A 14076-nucleotide genomic window follows, 5' to 3' on the forward strand; every position below is an offset into this window, starting at 1 on the left:
GCCCTTTCTCCAAGTTGGTTTGTTTGTTTTGGGAGGATTAGTAGTTATTTGGTTTTCCATGAAGTTTGGAGTTTATGGAGATTAGGTCACCTCTCCAAATTACACCATCTTAGACATGTTTAAGAAGAAAGAAGGGCTTTTAGGGAGCTGTGTATTCTGAGATGCTTCATCACACTTAAGTCATGAGGGAATTTTAGAAAATGTGTCCTGGGCTTCTGCAGAAAGCCTGGGAATTGAAGTCTCTTGTTTACTTAAGAGCAAGAGCATATGTCCAGTAATCATCATGAAAACCAGGTGTCATTTGTATTTCCTTCTATAGATCCTCACCAAGGAGTGGTGGCATACTCTAACAGATGGTTCCCTATGAGGACCCCATCAGAATACTTCATTCTCTGTCTTTCAAAGCTTAGAGATGGCTTGTGTGTGTGTGTGTGTGTGTGTGTGTGTGTGTGTGTGTGTTCTTTAGCTTGATAGATTATCTTAAGAGTATAGTCACCAAGCCCAAATGTTGTCATGCTCAGGGCTTCTTTTTTTCAAAGTTTTTTTGTTGTTGTTGTTATAATTGTGTGTGTGTGTGTGTGTGTGTGTGTGTGTGTGTGTGTATGTGTACATGATTGCCAGGGCCTACAGAGTACAGAGAGAATGTTGCCTGCACTGGAGCTAGAATTATAGAAGGTTATGAGGTGCTTGACATGCTGCTGGGAACTGAAGTTGCTTGTGTCCTCTGTAAGTATAACAAGTATTCTCTACAAATGTGCTGTCTCTTTGGACCATGCTGTCATCATTTTTGAATGTATGTGTGTGGACATAGCTAACTCATCACTGAATTTGATACCAATGAGTTATATGAAGGAGAAATCTTAGATGAACTGGAAATATGAGTAATTGATTATAAAGAACTATAAAGATACTGGTGTCATAAATTTCTGTCTTTAAACTCTCAGAGCAATGGAGAGAATGTGACTTTTAGAAATCGAACAGTTTATGTGAAAACCCATAGCTTAGTTTGAATTATCTGCTACATACACTGAATGTCAATCCTAGAGATCCTTGGTTTCCATAATTAAATAGCTAAGTCATTGAGAATCAACAGAATTGTTGTAAACACAAAGAGCACACGTGTGTATACATATAACTAGATGAGAGATAGACAGATAGTTGATAAATTTGATAGTGTTTTATTGTTTTCCATATTATCATAATTTGAAATTTGGACTGTTTTTATTGATTCATTATTTGTGGTTCACAATATTCCAGGATAAGTTTAAAGTAACACTTGTTACTTTTTACAAATAATTGTTGTTGTTGTTGTTGTTGTTTTTCCCAAGAAGTTTACTTCCAGTTAAACTTACAGCCAAAAAATAAAAATAAAAAATAAACCTCACAGGAAATATTTTAACATCTTATATTAGACAATTCTAACATCTTTGAGCTGAGGTAAAATTGTCTAAGTTGAGATGTGAATTCCTCCTATGCCAGCCAAAAGGCCTCTTTATTTTGGACATCAATCAGTGGAGTTTGCAAATATATTGAAGCTGATTAGAAAAATCTGTGTTGTCTCACTATCCTTAACCTCTGTTCTCAGACCTCTGGTCAGTGTTTGGCTTCTCAGAACCAAGGAGTCTTCCCCAGAAGCCATTTCAGCCTTTGCTGTTCATCACCATGGAAATTGTTCTTGAATGAATGAAATCAGTTTCTTGTATAAAGAAACTCTGTGTTATTACAAAGTTCTCCAAAATGTTCACCAAAACCCCAGAGCTTACATTTCCAAACCTTCCTTAGAAGCTCATGGACAGTGAAGGGAGGAAAGTGTTATATGTGGATCCCTTAAGACAGGAAGAATGCTGTCTTTACTGTTTGTGGTTTATTTCATTTAATCAGAGTGTGATGTTGGGACTTACAATGTCATCCTATGCCAGTAATGGGATTTTCAAGGAGTTATAGTTCTGGGCATAACTCTAGAAAATCAGTTTTAAATGTAAAAAAAAAAAAAAAATCCCCTGGGAACATTGAATGAAAGCATTTGAGTCAGATAAATAATCCAGATCTACTGTTCAGTTCAAGAGATTTAGCAATGGCAGATGGAAGCATAGCTTCCACTGGCTTGTCTGAACTATGCAGAGTGAAATATAGGATGGACCCATACATGTTAACACAAGCAACAAAAATCTACATTTGGACAGATGCAGAGTGTATTACTTTCAATAAGAATGTCTCCTATAGGGACATAGGTTTGAATGCTTGGTCATTAGAGACTAATGCTCCTTTACAGGGATTAGGAGGTATTGCCTGAAATGGGGATGGCTTTATTTGAGGAAGTGTGTCACTAGGGGCATGCTTTGAGGTTTCAACTGCTCAAGCTAGACCCAGTGTGTCTCCTTTCCTTCTGTTTGCCAATCCAGATGTAGAACTCTCAGCTATGTCTCCAGGACCATGTATGCCTACGCCCTGCCATGCTTTCCACCATGATGATAATGGAATAAACCTCTGAACTGTAAGCCAGATCCAGTTAAACGTTTTCCTTTGCAAGAGTTACAGTGGTGATGGTGTCACTTAGAAGCAATAGAACACTGCCTAAGACACGGTGAATCTACTAACCTCCAATGTATTTGCAGTCTGTAAAGTACTGGAGTATAGACAGCACAGACAAAAGAAACATATGAAATGCTCCTTGAATAATCCAGTGATTGACAAGAAAGTGATACTCCATATTCGTTAGCTTGATTTTGCAAAGCTTAATTGATTTCAGGTTGGTATCTGTACACTGTTTTCTGCTGCTTTCCACTAAGAGAAGGAAAATTAAAGCCAAGCTGGTAGTGTATGTATTCTCAGCACTTGGGAGGCTGAGACAAAATGATCTTTAATTGATGGCTAACCTGAGCCACATAGTGAGCTACATTATGATACCATGTCTAAAAATTGAAACAGGCAATCTCTATATAAACGTCTAATATAACAAAGATATTAGACTTCTAGCCCTGGATTATGCTTGCCCCAGATACATATTTTTAAATCTGTAATGTACATCACAGCAGCAATCAACAGGTGGCTAATGAACATCTGGAATTCAGACACAGGCAAAGAGGATGGACATCAGAAGAAAAAGAAAATAGGAAACCACCTCAGAACCTGCTACAGAGGGCCTCTGAAAGCCAGAAGAAAGCAGGAAACAACCTTGGAACCTGCCACAGAGGGCCTCTGAAAGCCTCTGCAGTATAGACTGTCAAAGCAGATGCTGAGCCTGATGGCCAACTGATGGGCAGAGTGAATGGAATTTTATGTAAGAAGTGGGAAATAGTAAGAGCTGGAGGGGACGGGAACTCCACAAGCAGAGCAACAGAACAAGATAATTTGAACACAGGGAACTTCCCAGAGACTCATACTCCAACCAAGGACTATTCATGGAGATAACCTAGAACTCCTGCACAGATGTAGCCCATGGCAGTTCAGTGTCCAAGTGGGTTACATAGTAATGGGAAGAGGGACTGACTCTGACATAATCTGATTGGCCTGCTCTTTGATCACCTCCCCTTGAGGGGGGAGCAGCCTTACCAGGCCATGGTAGAGGACAATGCAGCCAATTTTGATGAGAACTGATAAACTAAGATCAGAAAGGAGAGGAGAACCTCCCCTATCAGTGGACTTGAGGAGTGGCATGCATGCAGAAAGGGGAGGGAGCATGGGATCGGGAGGGGAGGAGGGAGGGGCTTATGGGGGGATACAAAATGAATAAAGTGTAATTAATAAAATTTAAAAAATAAAATAAACAAAAAACTATTTTTCATTTAATTTTTAGTTTTAATTAATTTTAATTTAAAATATTCTCAAGTGGCTAAATGATTACCATCTTTGATAGTTCAGCACTATAGCTTTTATAGTGGTTGCTAAAATAAGGTCAAGAAAATACTCTTCAGAAAAAACTTGCAAGTGAATATTCTCCACCACTAGCCAGTGACTGACTGTTACGCGGTATTCCAGATAAAGTTTTGACTTTCTATGAGACAGGTCTTCATTTTGAGTAATGAACAGGTCTTCATTTTGAGTAATGAACCATCATTCAAGAGCAAATGTTATAGGGACATTTGGAGGTTTACTGGGTGCTCCTAATAGACCCTTCTACAGATCTCATCTGATGCCAGATGTGACCAGGAAAGTCATTAAATACACAAGGGATTCCATTTGCCTTCCAGCAAAGAATTCATTCAGGATATCTGCACCTGAATTATTCTGGGTCATGGATTCAGTGGTGGAAGAAACAGAGCTAGCCAGAACTTCATTCCAACCTTCTTTCCCAAATTAGTTTTAGGGTTAGTTACTAGAATATTCAAATATCTCAACATAAAAAATAAGATTTGAATAAAGTAGATTTCCAAAAATTCATTCATGATTTTGTTTTTTAATGGATAACATTGAATCCTGAGCAATAGACTTGGACAAATGATCCTGAGTTGGTGTTTACAGAAGAATCCTCTACTCTGTCCTGACTCTTGTTCCATACTTCTCTTCTTTACTCCTTGGCGTAATTATCAGGCTGTGTGACACAGCAGTCACTATTCTTCACAGGTTGCCTTTCCAGATTTTTTTCATGGGATCTTGAAGCTCACTTGCAAAGAGCAAGTCACTTCTGGTCAATGAGGAGCGGCAACTGAGGATGGAATGTGGTGAACAGTCTCTCTCCAAACCACCACTGTAACTCCCAAACTGGTAGACAATGAAAGCAGTGCAGGAAAATCACATCAAATCCAAACCTTACCTAAAAATAAGTTTCTAGTTGTATTGTGTAGTTAGGAATGGTTAAACAAAGAGGAGTTGAATGAGAGTTTGGGATGCTGAGATTTAAGAGGAAATAGTTATCTTATACAAGGATTAAAAATCAATAATAAAAATTTAAAAAGTCATTGTATCCTTAGTCAACAGTGTTGAGCATTTCAGAGGCAGTCATTCAAAGAAATATGACAAATGTATCTTTGATTTTCTGAATAGGCAAGTGGGTATTAATACAGACTTCAGTCATTTGGAAACAAATTTGATATGAAATCTGATGTCAAACATCTGGCCACATCTTTACCTTTACCAGAAATATAAACAGTCTTTCTTTTAATTTTTCTTTTCTTCTCTACTAGCAATAAAAACTTATTTGAAGATGGTTGTTTATAATCATTTTATTTTATTTTATTTTATTTACATGTATGCTTATATGATAGTTCATCAGGCTTGAAGGTCACCAGCCCAAGATTTCTGGTTTTAAACTATTTTAAAGCTGGATGGAAACTGTCCTTGATTAGATTAAAAATTCAACTATGTAAAAATTTTTCTTTAATTTTTATTTCCTTTTGGGGATATTGTATTTTTGATATTGTATTAGCTTAAAGCTGTTATTATCAGAACAGTGAAAAGTGGTAGGGTTCTCTGCCTAACATCTTCTCAAAGTTCTTTCTCTTCCTGGAAGCTTGGGGTTTAGATATATACATTGGGCATCACAGTAGTTAGCTGGTGGAATTTTGAGCTTTGAATCAACTAAGAGGATATCAAAGTATATGGACATTCAACTGAACTATATTTGTTGCTGCCATTCTCACTCTAACTTGCATGTTTCACTGTTTGGACAAACTGAGTTTTACTTTAAGGAGCCAAATCTGTCATTTATTTTTTACTTCCATTTAGTGCTATTATATCTTAACTATCGCATGGATCACGGTGTTTTACAATATCCTGCAGTGATCTTGTTTCCAATAGGCATTGCCAATTCTTCAATTATTATTTTTTGAGATAGAATATCTCTGTCTAACCCAAAAGTTCTCAGACTCTCTAATTCAATCTCATAAGTGATAGGATAAAAGGCTGTAAATCATGCTTGGTTCTACAAATGACAAATATTTCTATTAGAAATATTTGTAAATAGATGTAAGTAGTATTTCAGCTGTATCAAATTAGATTATTGTCAAACAACTCTTTACAATCTAATATTGTACACAGTATTCTCAGTACATAATATTGTACATATTTTAATAAGTTTAGCAAATTAATCATCGCTTTATTGAAATATATATTTATTCTTTGACTTAAAATTATTTATTGATATATTAAAATTTAACAGGTAATAGGGTCTGACATTTCAATAAGTGTATACATTTCAAATATATGTAAAATATTTACTTAGAATCATTTATCATTTCTCTGTGGTAAAATTTTTAAATGTGTTACTTCCACCTTTTAAGTTTTTAATTTATTTATTTTTATTTTATTTTTGTTAATTAATTTATTTATCTACTTAAAAGACTTTAACTCCCTCCTCTCCTTCCAGTTTCTCCCCTCCCCTCCTTCTTCCCACCCTCTATGTCTGTCCTTCTCAGAGAAAGGGAGACTTCCCATGGATATCAACCAATCTTGGTATATCAAGTAGGACTGAACTGACCTCTTCTATTGAGGCTAGATGGGATAGTCCAGTTAGGGGAAAGGACTCCAAAGGCAGGCAACAGAGTCAGAGACAGTGCCTGCTGTTAGAGGTCTCACATGAGGACCAAGCTGTACATCTGACATATGGGGGTGGGGTGGTAGCTAGATCCATCTCATGGATGCTCTCTGGTTCGTGGTTCAGTCTCTGTGATCCTTTATGGATGAAGGTCAGTTGATTTTGCAGCTTTTCTTGTGGTGTATTTGACCTCCCTGCCTCTTTCCATCCTTCCTCCCCATCTTCCATAAGATTCCCTGAGCTCTGCCTAGTGTTTGGCAGTGGGTCTATGTGTCTCCTTTCTGTTTTAATCTCCACTCTGTGAAGCCACTATGTAACTATTATGCTCTAGCCTCCTGTCTGCAAAAATAAGAGAATATTATTAGTAGTGTTAGTGCTGGGTTCTCTCTCATGGCATGGGACTCAAGATGGGCCAGTCATTGGTTGGCTGGGTGGAAGGTTTTGGTGTTCTCCTTCCTCCACTGAAAACCTCCACTTCAGGCTCCATATACTCCCTCCTACTGCCATGCTGCTGTTAGGAGTCTCAGCTAGAGTCACCACTGTAGATTCCCAGTAGCTTCCCTGTCCCAGAGATTTCCTCCACATGACATTTTCCATTCTCCCTCACAGGCTTCACCTCACTTTTTCCATAGCTGATCTCCCCTCATTCTGCTCCCGCCCCCTTTTCTACCTTGTTCCCTCCCTCCATCTACTTCAGATGTCTATTTTATTTTTATCCTTTCCATATATTATATCCTGATTGCAGTTTCTATTACCCCCACTCCTCCAAGAACTCCCCACCTCCCCTCTCCACTATATAGACTCCTCTTCTGTTTCCCATAAGAAAAAGAAAAAAGAGAAAAGAAACAAGCATGCCTCACAGAGATAACAATCGAACATGGCTTAAAAAAACTTAAAACAATATGAGGCAAAGGCCCCCATTTCAAGGCTAGATGAGTTGCCCCAATAGGAGGAAAAGGGTTCTAAGCACAGGCACAAGCACACAGACTCCTAATCCCACTGTTAGGAATCCCACAAAAATACCAACCTAAACAACCATAAGATTTATACAGAGTACCTAGTTCAGACTCATACAAGATCCTTGATTGGTTTCAGTCTGTGTGGCCCTATGAACCCTGCTTAGTTGATTCTGCAGTTCATGTTCTTGTGTTGCCCTCAACACTCTGGTTTCTAAAATTTTTTCCTCCCCCACCTCTCTGGGGTTCTCCTGGCTTCAGTTACTATTTGGCTGTGGGTCTCTGTTTCTGTCAGTTGCTGGACAATGACTTTTTGATGACAATTAAGCTAGGCATCAATTTATATTAATCATTTCATTGACTTTTTCTTTTTTATGCCTGTTGTATTTGGTTCTAACCTGGGACTCTGGGCTGCCTAGCCTCTGATTGCTGGCCATCCAATAAGTGACATTCATAGGCTCCCTCTTGCTGTACGGACCTCAAATTGGACCAGTCATTGCCACCATTGCCTCAGTACATACTGCAGGAAGGACATATTGTAGGTTGAAAGTTTTGTGGCTGGGTTGGTATCCCAATCTCACTGCTGCAAGCCTTGCCTGATTATGGAAGAGGGTTGGTTCCTGCTACTAGGGTCACTCTTATAGATTCCAGGGAGTTTCACTACCCTAGGTTTCTACATTGCTGAATTTCTCCTCAATTTCAGTTGTCTGTACCAATACTCTTTTCTTCTATTGATCACCCCACCCTTCCATTCTCATTCTCCCTGCCCCAGTCCATCTGTAAAAACCAATTCTTTTTTTTAATTTTTATTTTTTTCTTATTTGTTACATTTTACTAACTCTGTATCCCAGCTGTATCCTGCTCCATCATTCCCTCCCAATCCCACCCTCCCTCCTTCCTCTTCGCCCTTCCCCTTTCCAAGTCCACTGATGGGGGGGGACCTCCTCCCCATTTATCTGACCCTGTTTTATCAGGTCTGCAAAGTCCTCCTCTGTGGCCTAACAGGACTGTTTCTCCCTTGGGGGGTGGGGAGGTCAAAGAGCCAGCCACTGAGTAAAACCAATTCTATTTACCCTTCCCTCTTCTAGCTTTTCTGAAATACCCAATATATTGTTGTTGCCTGTAGTTACCCAACCATAAAATAAAAGTCTGAAAGTTATCTCTCCCATCTAATTAAACATGCTCCAAGTTATCAGTGATTAATATATATAAGTAAATATTTTAAATACACATGTAAAAATGTGGATATATACACATATGTACATATATTCATGTACTTTACTATAGATGAATTTGACTAGATAATATGAGATATATTTTTCCCAAAAGTCAGAAACTTACGTTATTTTCTAAAACTGTATACATACATACCTGTTGGAGGGTTGGTCTGGTGCCTGTTATTGGCCCTTAAGATCTGGTTACACATATCTTTGTTTTGTAAACTTGCCTAAGATATATTTACTTGATTGATTGATTGATTGATTGATTGATTAAATAGGCTATACCTGGGCAGAGCAGAATGGAGTAGGTGTGGCTAAAGTTTCTGGACTTCGGAAGAGAGAGAGGACCAAGGGAGACAAAGACAGAGAAAGAGAGGAAGAAGGAGGAAGCCACAATGCATTAGCATGGAGAAGAAATCATGTGGGCTTGAATGAACGACTCCAGCAAGGGTGAGGAAAGGCCCAGATAAAGAATAAAAGCAAGTATTTATAAAATGATAGATGGAAGTATTTATAATATTATGGAAGAAAGTTAAGACTGAGATTAATTTTAAGTTGTCAGACATAGTCATGAACTCCACATGGAGCAAGTTCTGTCCTCTGCAAAGACAGTATTCCATTCTTCTACAGTTTTCAAAAATAGTAATTGATTTTTTACAGTGGGTGACTCTCTTTCACAACAATATTTGACACTCTATTGAGTGCAAATTAAAAGCAGGGCAACTCTGAACTTTGTCATATGCTTATCACATAACACCTGTCATGCACTACCAATGACTCACAGACTGACAGGATATTATATCTAAAAGTAAAATGATACCACCCTTAAAAACTTATTAGGACCAGGTGAACATTGGAACATGTGCAACTATAACAATAAAGTCAGGTCCAAGCTTTTATTTGTTATGTCAGATAACAACACTGTCACCTGCATCTCATTAACCAGACTCCATTTAATACTGCAGTGGGGTTGGCTTCATTGACTTATGTGACCACCCTGGATGTAATACCTTAAGAGAAAACTTCTAAATGGCCCTTGGACTTCAGCTCATCTCAGTGTCTACTGCTGACACAGTCCCTCTTTAGTTGCAACTGATCCATCCACTCAAACATCTCTCCACTTATTGACCCATCTGGATATGCTCCTGTACCTTTCCTCACAGGCCTCATGTTCTCGCAATCTACCTCTGAAGCTTAGCCCAGTACCAGCTCTGTGGCCTCACCCATGCTTCTCCAGCAACTCTAACATCATTTCTATTTAACCTCCAAGAAGACTCTGTATGGTATCAGCTTCCTGCCTCAGTGTCTGCCTCTAGCAAGATGCCTTTAGACTCTGTGAATTCGACTTCAGCCTTCTTACCACTTTTCTATTTAGTTTATAGCACACACACACACACACACACACATATATTCATATATGTTTATAAGTACCATCTGATATGTAATATATGATTTATGAGTAAATATAACGAAGCTTGGAATAAAAGAACCCAGGATTGTCAATCTATATACCAAGGGAAATTGAGATCGCCTGGAAAATAACAGCCAACAAAATCAACAGAGTTTATGAATTATTGTTGATCAATGAGCTCTGACATTGTGGAGACACACCAATGTGTCCATCTGTATAGCATAGTTACAACAAAAAACATACTCTTATGCAACTATGAAGCTCTACTTTATACAAACACTGAGTTGCTGTCTTAAGTATATTAATATGTCCTTAAGTGAGGCTTTCAACAAGCAAAACATTTTGGATAAAGATTATAAATAAAATGAGCCCCTGACAACACAGAATTTGCCAATTAAGATAACACTGAATTTGCACTTTCATAGTGAGTGGCAAATAACATACTGTCCCAGGTTCCTGATTGTCTGTGGTCCTGCATGTTTCTCTCTTTATGAAAGTGGGAGGAGACAAAATGAATCTGCATTGTTTTTCCAGCATTTCAAACTTTTGTAACTCTTATCTGGTCTTTTCATGTATTGTGCAAGAAATTCTATTTGGTATAAGTTCCTGAATTGTATGCACAGATATAAATCAAATATGTACCTGGTATATATACTTACCTGGAAACAAAACAACATATTCTTTATTGTTTGTACCTCATACCATGCTAGATTAAGAGTAATCTATTCATCAACTTCTCCTGAATCATGAAACAAAGAACTTAAAAAATATAACTTCAAATAAATATAACTTCAGAAATTCAGCCTGCTATAAATTCTTGTAATTATGAGTGTGGAAGGGGTCTGTGGAAGCAAATAGCTACTGAAGTTATAACTTGTTATGATGTTTTAACACAATATGATGTCAGTATTTAAATATTTGAGGAATTTTAAGATCAAACATACTACTGAGGATAACAGAACTATATTAATATCTTCCAGAAGTAAAATTTAAAAATGTTGAAGCTCAATATTAGTTGTGGATACTTTAAACAGACTTTAGCCACATTTTACCTCTCTGTTTTCTGAAGCGGTGTCAACTAAAACTTTGAGTTCTTCAACTTTTTATTTAAAAGGAAACTTTTAGCAATACAAAACTCATGACAGGCTTTTCACAGAAATTTTATGGACTGCTTCTCTAGAAATGGTTATCCACCCACACTCAATCTACTACCAGGTGGATAATAAAATGAGTTTATGGTGTGTCTTCGTGGAAATAGACTTGCCATATATTGCTTTTATCTTTCTTTGCTTTAACATCTGTCCTCTATTCCTTGGCCTATATTTTACTCAAACAAAACAAAGAGTTTGCTGTGCTTCTTTGAACTTTGTTGGACTTGTTCTTGGGGAATATTTCAAGGGGAAAGTTCAAACTGGAACAAAAAATATTATGATTGTGTTCATTAGGCTCAAGCAGATTTTAAACTTCGGAGTTTTTAAGTCCTGTGCATATGGCTTGACTTTCTGGTATTAAAATTTTCTTCTTTTTAGCAGAACTATACCAGATAGAATTTAGAGGGTAGGACAAAGGCCACAGGGTGTGGGATCTGTGAAGATGATGTACTTGGGGCTGTGGTCTAGTCTGCTCTCAAACTGGGAAAGTTTGAAAGTAAGTGGCACAGCATGCCCTTGCCTACTGCTTTCTGTCTCTGAGAATTCTTTTCCATGAGTCAAGAAATATCTCACTGCGTGTTGTTTTTCTAATGCTTCTTGGCTTCTCACCAGCAGGTTTTTACAGTCTGTTGCATGCCTCTCAGATTAGAAGAAAGCTAGCATATTTTAATAGTTTCCTAGGATTCAAACAGCCTTTAATTAACAGAAAATTGATGTTTTGGAATGTTATCAAATATGAGAGACAGAACACTGAGGCTATGCTTCTGTCCTTGCAGCTTTAAATGCAGTTAGTCTGAAAAGAGGGGCCAGAACTGTGTGCTCCTTGCAACCAGCTGCCTGCACACTGCTGTGCAGAGGGGGATCTTTGTTGGTGTAATATTCTCCTTGCCTGCTCATTGGTGCCTTTCTAAATTCCTCCCACTTTTGACTGGGGTGGAGACAGGCAGTTGTTGAATTGTCAAAGCTCCATGGTGCTGAACAGCTCAGGGCTGTAGGACTTGTAATGCTGGGTTTGCTGCCTTTTTTAATCCTCTTGTTGCCAGGGCAGTGAGGTAAGGCTTATGGTTCAGTTTCATGTCATTATTCTGCCAGAGTTCTGAGTTGGTGAAAAGAGCCGTACTGCAAAATCGTCACTCAGACTTGAAGCATATGCTGAGCAGGTTAGTGTGCAATGAGAAATGGGAGAGCAATGTGGGTTTGTAGGGGGTTTCCCTTAGACTCTGGAGAGCTTTGTTAGTGATGCATGGCTGACTGGTACTGAGTACCCGAGTTCCAGGCAGCAAAACAAAAACAAGTTGTGGAGAGTGAAATGTTGAGTGATTCTTACATAATCATATAACAACAGTCCCAGGCAAAGAAGCTGTTCACCTGTTTCTGGTTGTCCAACAGCAAAGCTACTCACTGGCCAAATCCTAGCTGATGTGATTAGACTGTGTGTCTTTCCCACCTCCCAGAAGATCACAGTGTTCTCTTTTGGGTGCTAGATATTCCTGATCATTCCCTTTGCTCTTGTCTCTACAGGTGGTACATGCCAGAGTCCTGCTCTCCCCTCCCTGGGCCGACCACCAGCCCCTCCTTTGCAGCCATCATTGGATATTAAGCCCTTTCTTCCCTTTCCTATTGACACTGCAGCAGCAGTCAACCTGTTTCCCAATTTTAACGCAGTGAGTATGAGATCCAGATTTGCACCTGTCTGTGATGAATGATAAGAAAGCTTAAAACCTGGAATGTTTCAGTTCCAGCTTCTCTCTTGAGCTGTTGTTTATCCCACAGTGTTTCTGCATGCCATGATGAAGTTGGATGTCCATCTAGAAAGATAATGTCCAAGGAGCAGGCTCCTTTGTGGAGGGGGATGAAAAGAGAATTCGTTGGTTGATTATGAGTTAATGTCATCTGTGAGAATCTGTTTTGTAAAACAGACAAAACTTCCACTTTTTTTTTTTTTTGCAATTTGCCCAAATGAAATTCAACAAATTTATTACGTAGTATAAAATTTGAATTTCAATGAGGCTTTCTTACACATGAGTCTTCTAAATTGCTTCAAATCTATGCCTCTTCCTAATAAGTGGGACCATGAACGATGCCCCCAACTCTCGTGTTTTCAACTTGTCTCTAGTTCTTGTTCAATGAAGTGGTTGTGTGTGTGTGTGTGTGCGTACGTGTGCGTGCGTGTCTGTGTGCCTGTGTTTGTATGAGAGCAGAAAGCTGGAATAACCGAATGCAGAAGTTGTGTGGAAGGCTCAGTTGTCCCTCACTTTTTAATTAGTACCTTCTCCCAGAGGCTATGCTCCTGTCATTTGACAACACTAAATTTGGGTGGGACCGTAGGATTATTTTCTCAACTGTAACATTATACACTTTCTAGCTCCTCACTCAACTACTAAAGTTAGAGACGCCCTTTTCTCTAAAATCAGAGACCTCTTTCCATCTAAACTCATGGATTCCTACCTCTCAACTTTATAAACACAATTATTTTTTTTGTTCTCTTTGTTGCTGTTGGATCTCCTATCCCAGGTTTCCTGTGCATGAGTGGCAAAATGTTATTTAATCTAAAAAAAAAAAAAAAAAAAAGAAAAAAAAAAGCAGTCTGATAAATTCCAAGTGTGATGAGCTTAACTTGTGAATCACTTTCCTTAGCCTAAAGCTACTTACTAGGACTCTGGTATTTACCCCCATCACCTTACCACAACATTCACTCCCAGTTAAAGTTGAATCAGGTCAAATGTTTCCTAAATCACTTTGTTTCTTTGGACAAAACAAATTCAATTATTTTCTTGCTCATGCTTTTACTTTTTAAGATGCCTGTAAGTCATATTTATCATAATTCTTTTGTGTATGTTTGTGTGCCACGAGATATTCCTATGAT

General features: G+C 38.3%; 1 protein-coding gene across 3 annotated transcripts in view; it reads left to right on the forward strand.

Annotated features, from left to right (window-relative positions):
* Positions 1-14076, forward strand: part of Znf385d (zinc finger protein 385D) — a 416968-nt gene that overhangs the window by 76072 nt on the left and 326820 nt on the right. For 2 of the 3 annotated variants that reach the window (XM_055599063.1, XM_055599064.1), the window contains exon 2: positions 12732-12874. The exons of the other annotated variant lie outside the window; for it this stretch is intronic. In XM_055599063.1, the coding sequence (XP_055455038.1) occupies positions 12732-12874 (143 nt within the window). The remainder of the gene's footprint in view (positions 1-12731; positions 12875-14076) is intronic. 3 annotated transcript variants of the gene reach the window in all.

This window comes from Psammomys obesus, unplaced genomic scaffold, assembly GCF_907164565.1.
Source record: "Psammomys obesus unplaced genomic scaffold, mPsaObe1.curated_primary_1811, whole genome shotgun sequence".
NCBI lineage: Eukaryota > Metazoa > Chordata > Mammalia > Rodentia > Muridae > Psammomys > Psammomys obesus.